Source organism: Nycticebus coucang, chromosome 12 (genome assembly GCF_027406575.1).
Source record: "Nycticebus coucang isolate mNycCou1 chromosome 12, mNycCou1.pri, whole genome shotgun sequence".
NCBI classification, from domain to species: Eukaryota; Metazoa; Chordata; class Mammalia; order Primates; family Lorisidae; genus Nycticebus; species Nycticebus coucang.
In genome coordinates, this window is record NC_069791.1 from 92277731 (window position 1) to 92297197 (window position 19467).

Sequence of the window (19467 nt, forward strand, 5' to 3'; positions counted from 1 at the left end):
CGGAACCCAAGGGGGCGGGCCAGCGACTGGAAGTTGACTTCCGGGTCACGGCGGAGCGGGCTCTCACGTGGAGGCGGGGAGGATTGGCTTGTCGGTGAGTGCTGGGGGAACGATGCAGGCGGGGCGGCGCAGCGCGGCGCGGGGTCTGGAGATTGGTCCTCGGGATTTGCACGGCAGCGAAGGGGGGTAAAAGCAGCCCCCTTGCACCCCAAATTGGTGTGCGAACGCCTCGGCCAGAGCCGCCTCTAGGAAGCTCTCCCGCCTTGGAGCTGGCCCGGGACCCCACGTAATCCTGTGTGTGTTTATGCGGAAGTGTTGGTGCCGCGGAACGCTGGATGGAGCGATCTCACTTCCTGGCTCCTTTGCGTCCTACTATTGATTCTTCGGAAGTATTGCTGCACTGGCTTTGAAGTCACACTGGCGGGGTTTGCCAGTCCCTGGTTTGCCCCTTACTGACTTTGGAACTTAGGGCAAGTGAATTAAAGTCTCCGAAGCCTATGAGGTGGGATATTCACGCCGACCCTCACAAGGCTACTGCGATTATTTAAGAGAGCTTTGGAGAAAGCGTTTGCAGGAGATAGAGGTTCACTTCTTCCCTTCTCCTTGAAAAGTGAATACATTTGGCGTCGCAGGGCTGAAGAGGAGGATGCTACAGGGTTCTGAGTGGCGAAAAGGAGGAACATAAATTTAAGCTGATCTGCCACCTCCCATTGTAGCCTTCTTTGTTCTTATCAGCTTCTCTTTTGAAGCCCTCTTGACCTTTGACCTCCTTGGCTCCGCCTCTCCAGGTTTGCACCTTCTCTCTCCTTTGGAAGTCTCTCTTTTCCTACCCATTTATTAAACATCGGTACAGCAGCCCCCTATCCGTGAGGGATAAGTTCCTAGACCACCTGTGGATCCCTGGAACCATGGATAGTACCAGACCCTATAAATGCTAAGTTTTTTTACTATGTGTGCTATGATAAAGTTTAATTTATAAATTAGACACAGTAAGAGATTAACAATAACTAGTTAAAAAATAGAACAATTACACTGTAATAAAATACGTGAATGCACGTGTGCACACAAAATACCTCAAAATATCTTATTGCACTGTATTCACCTATTTTTGGACCACGGTTGATCATGGGTAACTGAAACTTCAGAAGGGCAAACCCAGGGGGACAACTGTGTTTCTTGAGCTATTGCCTCAGGTTCATTCTCTTTAAAGCTTAATTACTCTCCCTAAGTTTATGTTGCCTGTGTTAGTACGCTCATCCGTGAGCCTCTGACCCATCTATCTACCTGACCAGTGAACATTTCCACTTGGATTTCCCAAGGCATCTGTCTAAACCAGCCTGTCTCCTCCATGCCTTCAACCACCCACCTTCAGTACCTTTTGTCTCAGGGGTTAACACCACCACACTGCAGTTGCCCAACCTGGAAACCTCTGCACTTCAGAAACTTCCTGACCATAGCCAGGGCAGGTTATACAAGCTCCATCATCCTGACCTTAACAGTGCCTTTGCTTTTTTTATAACCTGAATTGTCATTGGTATACCTTGTTACCTTCATCACCTACCTTTTTTTTTCTTTTTAAGAAATGGGGTTGTGCTCTGTCACACAGGCAAGAGTCCACCTGCCTCACCCTCCTGAGTAGCTTTGACTACAGACAAGTGCCATCACTTGGCCAGTCCGGGCTGCGTACCCTCACAGATCTTGTCCCATACGTTCTTGAACGACAGCTCAGCTAATTTTTTAATTTTCTTAGAGAGGAGAGTCTTGCTGTGTTGCTCAAGCTCGTCTCTTAACTCCTAGGCTCAGACTCCTGAGAGGCCGGGATTACAAGTGTGAGCCACTGTGCTTGGCCTACTTGTTGCTTGATGGGTGGGTTTTTATCTTATATCCGTATTTCTAGCATTCATTCAGGCATCAGTGAGTATTGAGCATTTGCTGTGTGTCAGCTAGGCTCTGGGAATATGCCAGGAAGCAGGATAGACAGGAATGAATAAGTGAGTATGGTCACTCCCTTGATTCTCCAGATGCTCCTGGACTGGGTTATAAATGAACTTGAACAGAACCTGGCCTGGCTCTTTGAAGCTGCTAGGAGTGAGCCAAGTCCAAAATGGACCCTCTAGGCTCTGAGGCTGAGGTCTATATCTTGGAGCAGCTCCTGACTTTTTGCTCCCATAACCTTAACTTCTACAAGGGGATATTTTGTTTCTAGGTTCCCTGAATGTTTCTGTGCCCTGTGGCCCAGGAAACAGCAGGAACTATGCTGTGACTGGGTACAAATGGCCCAGCTGGTAGCTGAAGTGTACTGAGGACCCCAGTCCCTTCTCACGGTACCTCTAACATTTGTTCAGGAAAAGCTGGGTATTTGAGATTGTTGTGTGTCATCAGCATTTAATGATTTAAATGTTGTCAATCAGTTTGAAATTTTAAAAACAGTGAAATAGGCTTGCAGGTTGGATGTGGTCCCTAACCCGGGCAACTTCTGATTCAGGCTCTGTCTTGTGAATGGGAAACTGAAGTCCATAGAAACCAAGACCTTGTGGCTGGAGTTTGTCAGAGTCACTTTGAACCCAGGTCTTTTGAGGCCAGCCTGGGCTCCTCTTATCACTGAACTGCTTGCTCTTATTACTAGCCACCTGGGAAGGCAATTAGGAGAGGAAGTCATTCAGGGTGAGAGTGGGGAGATTCATTTCCAGACCCAAAGCAGAGAGCTATTTAGATAACCACAGATAAAGGGGTTAATTGCCACTGTTGTTGCCTCTGATGGGAACCAGCAAAAAGGACTAACCTCTTCTCTAGATTTCTCTTTTGCTTCATCCAGTAAAAGGTAAGGCCCCAAGGGCAGTGGCTGGTCTGGTCTGTCTGGCTTGTTAGCAGTTGTGTCCTCAGTGGCTGGCTCGTATCAGGCAGTCAGTAAATATCTGTTGAGTAAATCCTTAGGTTTAGAGTTTTGAGGAAGGGGGTTAGAAAAAAAAGGAATTAACAGTGTACTAAGCACTTTGTATGGATTACTGCATTTATTCTTCCCAACACCCCTTTGAGGAAGGAGGCATTATGATGTTTTCCTTTATTTCCAGATACAGGAATTGAGGCTTAGGGAGGTTAGCTGATTGACTTAGAGCAATTTGGATTTGAACTTGGGGGCTGTCTGAATTTAAACTTCGTGCTATTCCATCGTTTCTTTTTGCTCCAAAGGAAACATATCTATTTTCCCCTATCCTCTCACGTTTTAGACCATCTACCAAAGAAACATGGCTCTTGGCAATGCTTGGTAGACTTAGATACAGGGTGGCTTGGTGTGGGAATAACTTGTACCATTTGTTTTATTTTTCAGGAATGATCACCAAGACCCAAAAAGCAGACCTGGGCCTTGGGCTACCAGAGAAGAAAAAGAAGAAGAAGAAGGTGGTCAAAGAACCAGAGACTCAATACTCAGTTTTAAACAGGGACAATTGTTTTGCCAATGTTTCTCCTATAAGAGCCACATCCCCCTCTAAGAATGTGGTCCAAGGGCAGACACCTGAGATGCCTCTAGTGAAGAAAAAGAAAAAAAAGAAAGGCTATAGCACCCCTTGTGAGGAACAGCTAGAACCTGAGACCACCTGTCATGCCAGACAGACAGAGAAGTCACCTAGCCCCAGGAAGGAGGCGCTTGGCCACTCGGAATTTCTCAGTGGGGAGAAGAAAAAGAGGAGGAAGTCCTCATTACCTCCAACCATGTCCCATGGGTTGGGGGCAAAGACCTCTCCAGACCCCAGACAGAATGAGGAGGCGGTGACCAGAGTTGGCAAGAAGCTCAAAAAACACAAGAAGGAAAAAAAGGCCCAGGACCCCACAGCCTTTTCAGTCCGGGACCCTTGGTTCTGCAGTGCTGGGGACGGGTACACCTGTTCGGTGGGGCGGGAGGGTAAGGAGCAGGCAGCCGCAGGGCAGAAACGGAAGCAGGGGAGTGCCAGGGAATCAAGTGGGAAAGGGAAGAAGAAAAAAAAGGTCCACCAGGAGGGAGACTCTCTCCTAGGCCACTCCAAGATGTCTGGGTCCACGGAGAGCAGTGGGAAAGGAAGTAGAATGAAGCCAGTTAAAATTGATGCTCCAGAATACATCCCCTTAGGAGATGGCCCCAAGGCACCAGCAAAGAAAAAAATGAAATCCAAGAAGAAGGTAGAGCAGCCAGTCCTGGAGGAGGTGGCTGTGAAAAGGAAGAAGAAGAAGAAGAGGAAGAAAGACAGCGGGGTAGCAGGAGACCCTTGGAAGGAGGTAGGTTTTCCTCCAAAAACAGACTCTTGCCTTAAGAGAACGAGGTGGGATTTGGGATGGTGTGTGCGTGCACATTCATGGGTGCTTGGGCTTTTATCTGCCAGAACTCTTGATTAAATAGACTTCAGCCAGAAAAGGGGGTTTGTTGACAAATGTAATTGGAAAGGTTATGGGTGATCCAGAAAGGCTTATGCAGTATCATGAGTAATACAGGTATTCCTTGCTATCAAAACTCTACCCAAATTTTCACTGTCTTCAGTTAGGATCTGAATCCGTTGGGATCGTTTTTCAAATTCAAATCTTTTGCCTTCTGAACTCTTGCCACTTGGCTATCCGATACTCAGGAACCAAATACAGGCAGTCCCCGGTTATGGGTGGTATACATTCCTGAGAACATCTTTAGGTTGGATTTGTGTGTAACTCAGATCCCTGATGAGCTGCTCATGTGTGAGAATACTAACAGTGCTATAGTGGCTCTTACTTGGTTATAATAATACAGCGTAGCACTGTAATAATAAAAATAGTGCTCCCCTACTGTAATAATAAGCTACAGAAACTGTTGTGCTCTTTAATTCAAGCAAAGCGAACACAAGAACAAACTCATACAAAAACTTGAAACCGGATAGGGAGATTTAAAAATGAAAAGGTAAAAGTTGGGCGGCGCCTGTGGCTCAGTGACTAGGGCACCGGCCCCATACACCGAGGGTGGTGGGTTCAAACCCGGCCCCGGCCAAACTGCAACAAAAAAATAGCCGGGCGTTGTGGCAGGCGCCTGTAGTCCCAGCTGCTCTGGAGGCTGAGGCAAGAGAATCGCGTAAGCCCAGGAGTTAGAGGTTGCTATGAGCCGTGTGACTCCACGGCACTCTACCCGAGGGCGGTACGGTGAGACTCTGTCTCTACAAAAAAAAAGGTAAACGTCAACATTCACCTAATGTTGCATCTGTGTCTTGCTTACTGGGAGGGCATTTTTGAGGCACAAGGTGCCTCAATAGATGGTGATGGAAATGGTGCTAGAGAGGATGGAGTGGGGGCTGGAGACTCAGGTTTGTTCTCTTGCTGGAGGAGGAGAGCTAGCGCAGAAGTTGGTTTCTTGAGAAAAGCATCTAGGGTTTGCCTGGCCTTTTCCCTTTTTTCATCATAAATGGCCTTGTATCAGCTGATGTTCTCTCTAACTACCCTGTAAGCCTTTGTAAATCATTTGGTGTTGGGATCTTGCTCTTTAAGCTTAGCAAATCCTGCTTCAGAGAGACAAAAGCCTTCAGTTCATTCTTTTGTCAAAAACTTTCTTGGCTCTGGATCAGATACTTGGTGTTCTTGTGTTTCTGTCAGCTACTTCTCTGTGACACTGGGTACTAGCATAAAGATGCTGCACCCAGGAACAGCTCACACTATGCGGGTTTGTCTGCATGCGCAGAAGAAATGGGCCCCTGAGTTACTAATTTAATTATCCTTGTGGGGAAGCCTTGGGAGCCCGTTCACAAGAACAGAACGCCGTAAGTCAGATTGTCTGTAACCCAGGGACTGCCTGTAGTTCAGCCACTCTCGAAGAAGAGTGTCACCTCTCAACTGGTGACAGGAAATGTCCCATGTCTGCTCTCACAGGCTTGGCTGGGACACCCTAGCTAAAAGCCCTCATCTGAAATGGGGTGAGGGATTGAAGGTGTCAATCCCGCCTAAGCCACACTGTCTTGAGATGGAGGCTTCAATTTCTGGAAGGAAAACCTGGGCTCTATTAACAGGAGGGAATGGGAGATGGCCCATCTCCGTGGTGACGAGCTTCCCAGAGTGTGGGTTTGGAGGCTAGAGGTGAGCAGCAGGGGCTGGGGGCTCCTCAGACTTGTGGCCTTTTCCTGCTGTCCCACCTCCAGGGCCAGGGAACAGGATGGGGTTTGCCCTGTTTCATGATATGTGTCCTGCTCTAAGCAGGTGTCTGGCCCATCCAAGTGGCTGGTGACTGATGATTTTTGAGCACTTACTATGTGCCTGTCACTATGCTAAGTGCTCACAATGTACTAACCTGTTTTATCCTGGTAAGTCTAGTGAGGTAGCTGCTGTGGGTATCCTCATTTAACAGACAAAAAGAGAGTTAAAGGCCTTCTCTAAGATCACCTAACTGTTAAAAGATGGAGCTGGGGCCAGGTGTGGTGGCTCATGTCTCTAATCCTAATCCTAGAGGCCAAGGTGAGAGGATCACTTGGGCTCCAAGAGTTCCAGACCAGCCTGAGCAAGAGCAAGATCCAGTCTCTACTAAAAATAGAAAAATTAGCTGGGGGTAGTGGCAAGTGCCGGTAGTCCCAGCTTCTTGGGGTGCTGAGGCAGGAGGGTCACTTGAACCCAGGAATTTGAGGTTACTGTGAGGTAGGCTGAGCTAGAGCTAGGCTCTCAATAGCCTAGAGCTAGTGAAACTCTGTCTCAAAAAAGAGAGAGGGAGAGAGAGCTAGAGCTGGGATTCAAACCAAGGCAGTCTGGCTTCTGAAGTCGGGATTTATCCCTTCTCAGAAACCATCTGTGTGACCTCTCCTAGGAGCCAGTATTATGGAACCCAGGAAATGACTATGTTCCATTAAAACAATCCCCACATTCTGTCCCCAGCGCTGCACCAGTCTGCTGGGTGACCAGCCATGTCCCTACATGCCTGCCATGATAACGATGGCTGTTAATGTCTTCAGCACTTCTGAGACGTGAGCCCTCTGGAGCTGGACTGTCGGGAGGGTGGATGTGGCCTGCACTTAGCTAACAGGGTTGGGAGAGGCAGGGGTGGCTTTCATATTAGGGCCCTATAGGAGTTAGTTCTGGTTGCTGGATTTTTCCAGCTTTGCCCTAGTCCTTGGTTTCACCACTGTCTTCTTATTCAGGAACTTGGTATTGGGACTTTGTGGATGTGGGCTAATCTTACTTGGGTTAGGTGATATCTCAGAGTGGTTTTGATTTGCATTTATCTGATTATTAAAGATTGTGCGCATTTTTCCATGTGTTTCTTGGCCATTCGTCTGTCATCTTCAGAGAAGGGGTTGTTTGCTCTTATTGTTTGAGTTCTCTGTAGATCCTGGTTATCAGGCCTTTGTCAGATTCACACCATGCATTCCAAAGGCTGTCTGTTTGCTTTGTTTGTGGTACCCTTAGCTTGATCAAATCCCAGTTACTTATTTTTGGTGTTCCTACAATTGCCAAGGGGGTGAGGGTCTTCCTCATAAAGTTTTTTTTCCTAGCCCAGTATCTTCAAGAGTTTTCCCCACGTTCTCTTCTAGAATTTTTATTGTTTCATGTCTTATTTTTTTTTTTTTTTTGTTTGTTTCATGTCTTAAATTTAAGTCTTATCCAGCAAGAATCAATTCTGGATCAACAACAAACTGGGGTATATGTATACCTTGGAATATTATTCAGTCATTAAAAAAGATGGAGACTTTTAGCCGGGCGTTGTGGCAGGCGCCTGTAGTCCCGGCTACTCGGGAGGCTGAGGCAAGAGAATCGCTTAAGCCCAGGAGTTGGAGGTTGCTGTGAGCTGTGTGATGCCACGGCACTCTACCAAGGGCCATAAAGTGAGACTCTGTCTCTACAAAAAAAAAGATGGAGACTTTATATCTTTTATATTAACCTGGATGGAGTTGAAATACATTCTATTTAGTAAAGTATCACAAGAATGGAAAAATAAGTTCACTGTGTACTCAATACTAATATGAAACCAATATATAAATAATTACATGCTCATATGAACAATAAAACAATAAACACTAAATATAGTCTAGTACAGGGGAGGGGGAGGAGGATTTGCAGAAGGAGGAGGAGGGTATGTGGCAGGATCTCAACTATTGTGCACATTGTGAGGGTGTATAACACACCCCCGGGTAAGGGGCTTTTTTACCACTGAAACTTTACCCTGGAAGTGAAAACAATGTAAGCTAAAAATTTAAACCCTCATAATTGCAATAACAAAAACAAAAAACAGGAACTTGAGTTTGTGAGGCTAGAGGCTTTGGAGGCCTGCCCCAGCCCCTGTCAGAGTCTTGAATCTTTCCAGGAGCCCCGTGAAAGGTAGTTCCCTCTGCTGTGACGGGGACTCCGGGAGCAGCTACTGAGTCAGGTAGGTACACACGTGCTTCAGGCCTGGTTGGGTGTTGTGAGTGAAGGGAACCACTCAGGGATCTTCACAAAGGACCCTGGGTGCCAGGCGGAGCACACTGAAAGTAAGGGCTTTAAGTGTGAAATGTCAGCAGTTGTCATTACTGAAGGATCGAAAGTGGCCCGAGGTCTCGCTGTTAGGGGTGTCTTGGGGGTTAAGGGCAGTGAGAGGGTGGCTTGTGTCAGCATGGTCAGGGCGGACCTGGGTCCCAGCCATCCTTGCGAGGGAGCAGCAGGTGCAGAGACCCAGCTAGAGGGAGGTAGGGGAGCTCAGGCCAGTGGTTGCGTTGAGGAGGGCAGGGGCCAAATTGTAGAGAGCCACAGAAGCCTCAGGGTCTGGATTTTCGTGGGTTTGGGGGAGGGAGGTGACATGAACCAGTTCAGTTTTTAAAGTCACTTAAGCCACAGCGCAGAGTGGACTGGGGGTGCAGGTGGGGAAGCACACTTAGAGATGGTCATGGTCGTCTAGGCACTAGAGAAGGTGTTGACCAGGACTCAAGGGTGGCAGTGTGGAGGAGAGGGCTGTCAGCAGGCCCACGGCCTCTGTCCTTGGGCTGGTTTGTGTCACCATAGGAGGTTAGATGACATATGTAGGAGGATACGTAGCACACTAAACCCTGAGTCAGGGGACCTGGTTAGAATCCGCCCATGTTGCTGAGCTGTGGAGTGACCTTGTAATCTCTGAGCCTCAGTTTCTTTGTCTGTGAAATAGCCAAGTGCCACTGTTTTATGGGGTGAATCTTGGAAGAGAGAGAATAGGAAGGATTTGTTGACAGATTTATCTGGGTGGCAGGGTTGATAATATTATCTGGGGTCATTTCTGGACTTGTCATGATCTCACCCTGGCCGGGTTGCTGTGACAGAGACCATTCATCACCTTCCCTTCCCCTGTCCTCTCTTGCAGGATCCAGACCCAGACCTAGAGGTGGTGTTGGAAAAGAAAGGGAACATGGATGAGGCACACATTGACCAGGTATGATCCTTCCTGGTCCCCTCCGCTGCCTTTTGCCACCCCCAGAGGCACAGTCCCCACCTGCCAGGTCATGTGATCCTGGGCTGAGAGGTGCTGGGGACTCCAAAAGACACTTGGCTGGCTTCTGCTCCATTCTTCTGGGGACAGGGAACTCGTGCCCTTTCCCACCTCTTGCTGGGACCATTCGACTATGGCGGAGGGGCCTGAATGGTTATTCCCTATAACCTGCTGCAGAGTTGGCGGGGGGAGGGGCATGTCCCTGAGACCTTGGAGGAGAAGGTGTAATTGTGACCCCAACGCCTGGCAGGACAGGGGTAGCTGCACAGGCTTGGTGTTGGACCATTACCCAGGTACCCTGGTCAGGCACAGCCTCAGTTTTCTTTTCTGTGAAGGAGGGATCATAACAGCAGAGGCCTTTGCAGATTGCTGTGAAGACCCAATGAGGTTGTGTTTGTAGGGCACTCAGCAGGGGTGGCCTCATATCTGTGCATCATAAATGGCAGCCGACTCCCTGACTGCCATCTTCATGCTTCCTTAGCAAGGAATAGGCTGACCACTGCATCAGTGCCTCGAGAGAAGCCATAGGTGAGGGTGGGACATAGATGGTCCTCTGTTGTGGCCCTGGAGCAAAGAAGAAATGGAGAGAGTGCTTAGAAGTGAGCTGACTGGGAGAAGGGAGACCTGCCAGAGATGAGGAAGTACCAGACTCGATTTGGGATATTGGGGAGCACTCCCTAAGCCTAGACCCAGAGGGGACCTCAGTGAGGCCAAAAGGATTGTTGACAGACCCCTGCTAGGGCTTTGTGCCAAAGAGATGGGAGCTCACTAGTCTCCTTGCGGGTCAGAGTGGTGTTCGGGTCACCAGGAGAAGGCTGGGGCCAATGCTGCTGGAGTTGCTGTGATGGGGCTGTGTGGCCACATGGAGATGGAAGTGATAGACCCCCCATCATCCAGGCCCCAGACCTTTCCCTGGGCTCCTTTTCCATGTATCCTTAGCCCCTGAGGATACTGCAAGATCCTGCACCCCTGAGCGGTCAACACCCCTTTGCTTTGTAATTATTTGAGCCTATTAAATATAATTTCTAAGAAAATTCATAGGCATTTGGCAAATTTTTCTCATAAATAGTAAAAATTCATTATTTTTAAAAATGGACAAAACCACATGCTTTGGGAGAAGAAAATACTTGAAATCCTACTGCATAATCATAATCTCTGTTAACCCTTTGTTATATCCTTCCGGATTTTTTCCCTTGTGACTATATAGACATGCAGTTTTCAAACAATATTGAGTCATGTTATTTGTACTTTTATCATTTAATTTGTGAACTGCTCTCCATTTTGGCAAATGCACACTTGTTACTATCATTCCACATCCATAGTGTGATTGCACTAGAGTGGTGAACCTTCATTTTCTCTCTCATCCCTAGAGCTTTTTCTTTTATGTAGTTTTAAACAGGGGTCCTCAAACTACGGCCCCTGGGCCACATGAGGCCACACGAGGTGGTGTGATTATATTTGTATTTGTTCCCGTTTTTTTTTACCTCAAAATAAGATATGTGCAGTGTAAATAGCCAAGCGTTGTGGCGGGCGCCTGTAGTCCCAGCTACTTGGGAGGCTGAGGCAGGAGAATCGCCTAAGCCCAGGAGTTGGAGGTTGCTTTGAGCTTTGTGACGCCACGGCACTCTACTGAGGGCAATAAAGTGAAACTCTGTCTCTACAAAAAAAAAAAAAAAGAAAGATATGTGCAGTGTGCCTAGGAATTTTTTCATCGTTTTGTTTTTTTTTTTTTAAACTATAATCCGGCCCTCCAACGGTCTGAGGGACAGTGAACTGGCCCCCTGTTTAGAAAGTTTGAGGATAGGGTGGCGCCTGTGGCTCAGTGAGTAGGGCGCCGGCCCCATATGCCGAGGGTGGCGGGTTCAAGCCCAGCCCCGGCCAAACTGCAACAAAAAAATAGCTGGGCGTTGTGGCGGGTGCCTGTAGTCCCAGCTGCTCGGGAGGCTGAGGCAAGAGAATCGCGTAAGCCCAAGAGTTAGAGGTTGCTGTGAGCCGTGTGACACCACGGCACTCTACCCGAGGGTGGTACAGTGAGACTCTGTCTCTACAAAAAAGAAAAAAAAAAAGTTTGAGGATAAACGATCATCTCATTTTGCAGCCGTGGCATATTAGAAGAGGGAAGAGCCACAAATTGGGGGAAGCACAGTTACACTTGAATTCTTCCTTGGGATGGAAGATAATGCCCTGGAATCTTTTATATAGAGCAGTAAACTCATTGGTGCTCCAGTGGCGGCCCTGAGACGCGCCAGCAACTGTTTTTAAGACGAAACTACTGTGTGCCTGGTGCTCTCCTAGGTTCTTTACATATTTGTGTTTTTCCCATTTACTCTTCAGCATAGCTGACATTTCCAGTCCTTTGTGGATAAATAGACCAGAAAGGTTAAGTGACCTGTGGCCACACAGCTAGTTAATGGCAGTATTAGAGTTCAAACTAGCTTCTGCCTGACTGCAGTCTATCTTCTTTCTAGAAATCAATGCTCTTTTTCATAAATGTTCACTACAGTATCCTCTGCACAAGAAGCCAGGGGTTTGCCATTGTGTTTTGGGAAAGTTTCCACCCCAAATGGCTATTACACACAAAAAAATGTTCTAAAGGTAGGATAAGCTTCAGTTTCTGGGAAGATTCATTCTCAAGAAAAACCCTGGTCAAACAGGATCAATGAGCCTGCTCATTGTAGGCCAAGGGACTGCAGCAGCTCTTGAGATGCTTGGAACGCTTTAGATGGAAGCTGCCCCCATCGCTGTAGCAGAGTAAAGTTCAGACCTCCAGCTCCTTATCTGTCTAGGCTCTAGGGTTTGAAGTTCAAAAGAGTTTTCTCTATCTCATTTCCCTCTTTCATCCTTGCTCAGGTGAGGCGAAAGGCCTTGCAAGAAGAGATTGATCGTGAGTCGGGCAAAACAGAAGCGTCTGAAACCAGGAAGTGGACGGTGAGTTGGATGGTAGGGCCCCGTTGGGGTTGAGATGGGTGTGCTGGGTATCCCTGTCCTTCCTCACAGCACGAGGTTGGAATTGGGGAACCAAGTCTATCCAGCTTCAGCCTACAGCAGAGTTTGTCCTGAACTTAACTTCCTTCCTTCTGAAAGGGATGTTTGCCTTCCTCCTGAAGAGCTGGCCAGGCCAGTTAAGCCACCTGAACCTTTCTTTCCAGTCCTGGGCAGGTGGGGTGTTCACGGATGGATTGCTGAGGACTTGTTATGGCAAGTTCTTGCCAGCAGTGAACGATGCCCCAGAGAGCTGCTGGGAACTGCAGCAGGAGGCAGGGGTGGGGGTGGTGGCAGGCCTCTGGGGCTCTGAGCTTAGACACTGCACGTCGCTGGGTTCTGCGGTGGGACTTTGTCATGTGTCTTGCCTCTGTTGAGCTGAGCAGGGCTGGTAGGATACCTTGATTGAGCAAGGAAAGCAGGGAGCAGGGTAGTGTGACTGGGAGCCAGTGGCCCCAGTGGTCTCGCTGGTAGGACCTGATGGCAAGAGGGTGATCCTAGAGCACAACAGCTGGGATCTGTAGAACCTAGGGTCACTTCAACACTGGCCACGGGCCCCTCTGATGGGCACTGGGGCAGCAGCCCTCCTCAGACCCAGAGTGAAGCTGTCACTGGTGCCTTCTTGCCCTGAAAATTGCAGGTTAGGTCAGGGAAGCTGTAATTCTGTGCCTGGGCCACCGTGGAGCTGGGAGAAATGTGTCACCAGTTCACTCAGGGCAGCTGTAGTGACAACTAGTTTTTATTGTTCTTCCAAAGCTGACCTAGAAGTAAGTGCTAGGCTGGCATTTGGCTTATTAGGCAGAAAGTTCCCAGGTAGCATGGAAGCCAGCAGTCTGGTTGGGGACAGGTGAGAAGAATGCCAGTTATTGAGAATTTAAAATGTTGCCAAGCATTGTGCTCTGGGGTTTTGGTATAAAATCTGACTTCAGGGCTTGGCGCCCGTAGCTCAGTGAGTGGGGTACCAGTCACATACATCAAAGGCGGCGGGTTCAAGCCCAGCCGGGGCCTGCTAAACAACGATGACAACTCAACCAAAAAAAAAAAAAAATGGCTGGGCGTTGTGGCGGGCACCTATGGTCTTAGCTACTTGGGAGGCTGAGGTAAGAGAAACACTTGAGCCCAAGAGTTTGAGGTTGCTGTGAGCTGTAATGACACAACACTGTACTGAAGGCGACATGGTGAAATTATGTCTCAAAAAAAAAAAATCTGACTTCAGCCTCACTAAAGCCCTGTGAGAGGACGTTACGCCCCCTTCTTAGAGGTGACCCTTCTTAGAGATGACATCAACAACGGTTCTCAACCTATAGGTCACGACCCACAGGAACTGTATTAAATAAAGAGTTGCGGCATTAGGAAGGTTGAGAACCACTGACATAGAGGCTCAGAGTGATGAGGTGACTTGACCTGGGTCATCCAGGTGGGCTTTCTCCCTGGGTCTGTGTAACTTCAAAGTCATGTCTTCTTGGGCAGCTGGGTTTCTTGCTTCTCCACAGAAGTGAGAAGGAAGGGGCATAAGGGGCTCTCTTGCATTTTCTTGTACATGGGGATTCACGGGTGGTAGAGGGCTCTGGCTCCCCAAGTTCCTGGTCTTGGCTTAGCCTCTGACCTGGCTATGTAACCTTTCACCTTGGTGGGCCTTCACCCCTGCGTGCTATAAAATGCAGTGCTTCTGAGAAGAGAAATGCATTTCAGGTTCCCACCCAGCTGGCCAGAATGTTAGGCTGATAGATGAACAGCCAGGTGCTGTTGTGGGAGTTGGGACATGAGGTGTGCTATGGGTGAGGTGAGGTGTGCTGTGTAGAGAGGTGGAGTGAGATGTGCTGTAGGTGAGGTGAGGCGTGGTGTGGGTAGTGTGAGTTATGCCATGGGTAGGCGAGGTGTTCTGTATAGTGAGGTGAGGTGCCCTGAGCCGTTGACGTGTAGGAGAAGGAATAGGGAAGAAAGGCAGCTGTGCATGCCCAAGTGGCCTCAGGTGTTGACTCTAAATCTGAGTGGGAATTCCACTGGGTTTGTGTCTCTAGTTAAGCTGCAAACCTCTTTTTTCTTCATCTGTAAAAAGGGAATAACAACAGTATTCCTCACAGGGCTTTTGTTAGGATTAATAAAATTATCACTGTTGAGCTTTGATATTAGCACTGTTTCTGGGGCATAGCAAGTGTTTAACCAGCTGGGTCCTCCCTGGTGAGGCCGGGATCAGGGGAAGGAAAGGGCTTTGGAGCCAAGGAAAATAACCTCCTTTCTTCTCTTACCACAGGGAACCCAGTTTGGCCAATGGGATACTGCTGGTTTTGAAAATGAGGAACAGAAACTGAAATTTCTCAAACTTATGGGTGGCTTTAAAAATCTGTCTCCTTCATTCAACCGGCCCCCTAGCATGGCTGGAAGGCCCAACATGGCCCTCAACAAGAAGGCAGCGGACACTCTGCAGCAGAACCTGCAGCGGGACTACGATCGGGCCATGAGCTGGAAGTACAGCCGAGGAGCTGGCCTTGGTTTCTCTAATGCCGCAGACAAAATCTTTTATATCGACAGAAACGCTTCTAAATCTATCAGGTTTGAAGATTAAATTCTACTGTTTTGTCCTGCAAAACAGCCAAAATTGCTTTTATTCTTCAGTTATACTGATGAAAGCCAGGTGTCTCGAACTGGACACCTGTGAAGATTAAGGACAACTATCTTGGTGGGCTTAGATGAGCTGGGGTGGGGTTGCTCATGTTTCAGGAGCTGGGAGAACATGTGAGTAGCTGAAACCTAACTTTTTTCTGTGTTAAGCATTCCATCCATGTTGGAGACATGCATATGTATATATAACAATAGCTAACATTTGTTGGGTGTTTAGCACGTCAGGCACATACTAAAGTGTTTTCTTTGCATTAATGTATTTACTCTTCATAAATATGAAAAGGGTGCTATAATTACCCCCATCTTATAGATGAGGCAAGTGAGGTTCAGGGATACAGTGATAAAATTGCCCAGGGTTGCCCAACCAGTAAGCGTAAATTATACTTTTGTACCCCCTGAGTTACTATTTATTAGAGGGACTGTCCCTTTAAGGGCTTTCATCTCACCTGGAATATTTGGGGGGGATTTTTATTTGGGGCGCACTGGAGGACAAGGTCCTGTTGTACTGTCTAGGCAAGAGTGCAGTGGTGTGGTCATAGCTCCCTTGAACTCCTTGGCTCAAGCAGTTCTCCCACCTTGGCCTCCTAAGTAAACTGGGACTACAGGTGCATGCTACCACACCTGGCTAATTAAAATGTTTTTTCTTTTAGAAATAGGGTCTCAACTATGTGGCCCAGGTTGGTCTCAAACTCCTGTCCTCAAGAGAGCCTTCCGTCTTATCTTCCCAAAGTGCTGGGATTATAGTTATGAGCCACTATCCCTATTCCTTCTTGGGGATTAAAATTTTTTTGAGAGGAAACAGACTTTTTTTGATATGTCAGAATCTCTTATGGGAAGGGAATTCATGATACATAATGAGTAGCAAGCTCATTTTCCTTTCCCTCACCTTGGAATAGCTTGTAGGAAAAGAGGTGTCTGAGTTGTCACCAAGTTATGTGACCGAGCTTCCTCTGCTGCTGAGAAAGCTTACTTTTCCAGCTGCCCTCCTTTGATCCTACGTGCTGAGCTTGGATTTGAGCTTTCTGTGCCGCAACAATTCTGACCAAGGCATTTTAGAAAGTGGTTGGTTCTGCAAATGAACCAATAGCAAATTCCCAGGGATATGTTTTATTAGAGTCTCTTCAGTCACAAGGAGAATCCAGGTGACATAAGTGGCAGAGGTCAAGTATAAGGTGGCACGGGCCCATGGGGATGATATAGGAAGTTGCCTTATCAGCCATGGGGACAGTGTTCACAAGCCTGGACTCCATAGCAATCCTCACAGAGCTTCAGGTACAATAATCCAAGTCACACTTGACCACCTGCTTTCCATGCACCTCACTTTTTGCATCCCCAAATATAGGTGGTTAAATTTTCACATCATGTGGCCTGAATGCACCTGCTACAGTCATCCCAGTTGAGGCAGGCCTGAGCAGCCAGGAAATCAGTACCATGTGGCAGAAAGACCTGATGTAGGGGATTGATTCAGCAGCCCTTCAAGGAAACAGTCTTTTCCTCTCTGCCTTGTCATCTTCAGTGTTGGTTTCATCAAGCTAGTAGAAGGATGGCAGTAGGAATTTCAGGCAGCATATCAAGATCCTAGAATACTCCAGAGCAGTGGTTCTCAACCTTCCTAATGCCGCAGCCGTTTAATACAAGCCCTGTGGGTCGTGACCCACAGGTTGAGAACCCCTGCTCTTGAGGAAGAAAAATCTTTTTGTGGTTTAAAAGAACTTCTAGAAGCCTTTCAAGAGACCTTTCTTCATGACTCGTTGTTTGTTCGTGGACCAGCCCCCTTCACGAGGAGGGAGATTCCCTCAGGTCAGTCTGGAAGAGTAAGAGGTAGATGCCTAGGAGCCGAGAGTGGTGTCCACTGCTGACCCACGGGGCAAAGATGAGGAAGGCATTTCTGTAGCTGGCCTTTTCTGGGCTTTGACTACAACCAGCAAGCATCAGGGAGCACTAGTAAGGACCTGTTTAGGTCACTTCCCTTAGGACAAGAACTTGGTTTCCACGTTGAGATACACAATGGGAAAGGCCATCTAAAAGCCCAGAAGGCAGGCTTCCTTCTTTGAGTTAGCTCTTTGTGGGCACCTGCTCCTTCGACAGAGGAACAAATCTCTCCTGACCTTGAGAAACACTATAGGAATTCACTTGGTGTAAAATGGAACCAACCAACTGTTCTGCTCTCGTTTTTGTCCTGCCAAGATGTCACACACTACAGTTTGGACATGCCCTAGGTCACCTCACCAGTGAATGTGCTCAGCCATCCTTCTGGTGGTTCTGGAGAGGACGATTCAGTGTCTACTGCCTTGCCCCATCCAAGCCTTGGTGACTGATGGCTCTCAGTAGGATGTGATAGCCAGGCCTTTTACTTAGTGTAAGTCGTCTTTGTAGTAGAGCTTGACTTTCTGACTTGATATATCACCATTGGCTTATGAGTTCCATTTGCTTAGGAGAAGGTTTATTGCTTTTCTATGTATATAAGAACTTACTCTGTAACCAGAGAAGGTTGGGCAGCCAAGACTAGTGTCCTCACAATGAACTTAACCTCGTCTTTCTGCTTTTTACTAGTGCAGACTACCATCACTCAAAGGAGCAGGTCCCTGTCTGGGGACAGTTCAGTCTGGGGAGAGTTACTCTCTGTGCTCTCATTCTTTGAAAATTAACTAACACTGGCTTGAGTCTGCCCTGCCCCTTCTTTTCCTGTGTCAAACATCCTCTCCAAACTGTTGTTTTCTAGTGTGCTTTTCATGTTCTTTGTGTCTCGACTGTTGAACACAGCCTATCAATAAGGCATTGGAACTTGGAAGAGATAGTAGTGCAGGTCTGGTACATAGCACAGATAAGACCTTAGTTAAAGGCCAGGCATGGTGGCTCACCCTGGTAATTCCAGCACTCTGGGAGGCCAAGGCAGTGGATTGCCTGAGCTCAGGAGTTGGGAGACCAGCCTGAGCAAGGGCAAGACCCCATTTCTAAAACTAGGCAGGTGTGGTAGGCACCTGTAGTCCCAGCTACTTGGAAAGCTGAGGCAAGAGAATCACTTGAGCCCAAGAGTGAGGTTGCTGTGAGCTATGATGTCAGAGCACTCTACCGAGGGTGACAAAATAAGACTGTCTCCAAAATAAATAAGGAAGACCTTAGTTGAATATTTAATAGTCCTCTTTTCTACCTTGGCTGTTTTTCCCTTAGCGATTTCTTAGTGACTCTAGGGCAAGGCAAGATCCTTTCCTACTTACAATTGTTTCCTGCAAACAATTGCCTTGTTTACACTTGTCTACAAAACTTCATGCTTCTTACCATTTTATTCCTTGAAGTGAATCCTGCCTGTCTTTGCTTAACCCACCAGGCCCTTCCTTGAGGCCACCTTTCCACACCCAGACTGGCCCATCAAAAGTATTTGCCAAGTAGACACAGTTGTCCTTTAAAAGAAGCTGTGTGCTCAGCTCTGGAAACTATTAGAATATTCAGCTTTGTGGCAAACAGAAGCCCCCACCCCACCCAAATATCCTTGGGAGTTGTGACGTCGTTAGGTTACAGAGAAGGAAACACAGGTTGCAAATCAACTAATCTTAAAATGAGATTATCCTGTGGATTTTCTGGTTGGTCCCAATGTCATCACAAGGGTCCTAAAATGCCGAAGCAAAAGTCAGTGTCAGAGAGACTTAAAGCTTTAACCACCCACTTGCTGGTTTTGAAGATGGAGAGGAAAGAGCCACAAGCCAAGCAATGTTTTTTGCTGGAAAAGGTCAGAAAACTCATTGCCCTGAAGCCTCCAGAACAGATTATAGCCCTGCTGACACCTTAGTTTTAGCCCAGTGAAACCAGCTGGACTTCTGACCAACAGAACTGTCAGATGATAAAATTGTGTTTTAAGCCACTAAGGTTGTGGTAGTCTGTTAAAGTAACAATAGAAAACTAATATAGGTCTCATGCAGAGGTTTTCCTCATTTTTTACCATACTTAAAAGTTCTTGGATCTTTTATTGCTCCATCATTCCTAACAATAGTAGACTTCCTCCTAGGTAGACTGTGATTTTCACGACTGGCTTATTCAATCAGTAATGGGCTGAGGGAAACTGTACACAAGAACACAGAACATAGAAAATCTACGTCACTGCCTGGGCCAGGCGGTAGGATTCATAAGGTCATTTGGTATAATATGTACCCAACCTAATGTGAAAGTCCAATTTCAGGTTCATGTAAGAGCAGTGAGAAAGAACTCACTGGCCCAGGCTTGGTAACTATGCTGTCCAACATGTGTAACCTCACAGTAGAAGTGACCTAAAGAGCATAATTTGTGCATCTGTCAGTTGTTTTTCATTTAAATAGTGTCACATGGTAAAAGTAGTAAAGTAATTTTAATGAAAATTTTTTGAAATAAAGACAAGAATATTTGAGTAAACCACAATGCTTCCTGAGTTTGTGTCTGGTAAAGGGGAGGCAATGAGGCATTCTTCAGTGTCTGTTACTCTTTATGGAGGC

At 47.3% G+C, this 19467-nt stretch overlaps 1 protein-coding gene across 4 annotated transcripts; it reads left to right on the top strand.

Moving 5' to 3' along the window:
* Positions 1-39: 39 nt before the first annotated feature.
* Positions 40-19384, top strand: KNOP1 (lysine rich nucleolar protein 1). 4 transcript variants are annotated; one of them, XM_053556249.1, is made up of 5 exons: positions 40-94; positions 3329-4251; positions 9275-9343; positions 12251-12328; positions 14637-19384. In XM_053556249.1, the coding sequence occupies exons 2-5, from the start codon at positions 3331-3333 to the stop codon at positions 14946-14948; spliced, it is 1380 nt and encodes a 459-aa protein (XP_053412224.1). In that variant the 5' UTR covers positions 40-94; positions 3329-3330; the 3' UTR covers positions 14949-19384. The 4 variants fall into 4 exon arrangements, with proteins under 4 accessions (XP_053412224.1, XP_053412227.1, XP_053412225.1 ...); XM_053556252.1 differs by lacking the exon at positions 40-94 and adding an exon at positions 135-186; XM_053556250.1 differs by lacking the exon at positions 40-94 and adding an exon at positions 198-788.
* Positions 19385-19467: the final 83 nt, after the last annotated feature.

Coding starts and splice junctions, on each gene's coding strand:
- KNOP1 (XM_053556249.1), top strand. CDS start 3,331: ATGATCACCAAGACCCAAAAAGCAGACCTGGGCCTTGGGCTACCAGAG. Junction 9,344..12,250: donor ATGAGGCACACATTGACCAG/GTATGATCCTTC, acceptor ATCCTTGCTCAG/GTGAGGCGAAAGGCCTTGCA. Junction 12,329..14,636: donor CTGAAACCAGGAAGTGGACG/GTGAGTTGGATG, acceptor CTCTTACCACAG/GGAACCCAGTTTGGCCAATG.